The sequence below is a fragment of the Carlito syrichta genome, unplaced genomic scaffold, assembly GCF_000164805.1.
Source record: "Carlito syrichta isolate Samal-C Ts95f unplaced genomic scaffold, Tarsius_syrichta-2.0.1 Scaffold170700, whole genome shotgun sequence".
Taxonomy (NCBI): domain Eukaryota; kingdom Metazoa; phylum Chordata; class Mammalia; order Primates; family Tarsiidae; genus Carlito; species Carlito syrichta.
Genome location: NW_007114796.1, coordinates 1 through 391, shown reverse-complemented (window position 1 = coordinate 391; position 391 = coordinate 1). Strand labels below are relative to the sequence as shown.

The 391-nt window shown below is 69.8% G+C and overlaps 1 protein-coding gene across 1 annotated transcript; it reads right to left on the bottom strand.

The window, feature by feature from the left end:
• Positions 1–4: 4 nt before the first annotated feature.
• Positions 5–385, bottom strand: LOC110594948 (protein FAM46A-like; the record flags this gene model as incomplete). Its single annotated transcript, XM_021709294.1, has 1 exon — positions 5–385. A coding segment is annotated over one exon (381 nt), but the record flags the coding sequence as incomplete, so codon positions are not given.
• Positions 386–391: the final 6 nt, after the last annotated feature.

Below are 391 nucleotides of genomic sequence, written 5' to 3'. Positions count from 1 at the left end.
GCGGCGTGATCTTCTCCTTGTTGACCCCCTCGGGCAGGAAGTCCAGCAGGCAGTCCAGCACCACGTCCTTGACCGTCTGGAACTCCTCCTCGCCGCGCAGGTCGGCGCGGAAGATGAGGTCCAGGTCCTTGTAGCCCAGGCCGCTGTCCTGGTGCAGGACGTGGCTGGCGGCCGAGCCGTTGAGGCGCACGTCGCGGACGCCGATGCGCTGCTCGGCCAGGCGCCGCCGCACCACCTTCACGATGAGGCTGGGCTGCAGCTCGAGCGTGGGGAAGTTGCCGCGCCCGTGGATGGGGATGGTCTCGCTCAGGAGGCCGTCCAGCCGGCGCACTTGCTCCCAGCTCAGCACGTTACAGTGCGCCGTGGAGCTCTCGCCGGAGCCCCAGCGCCG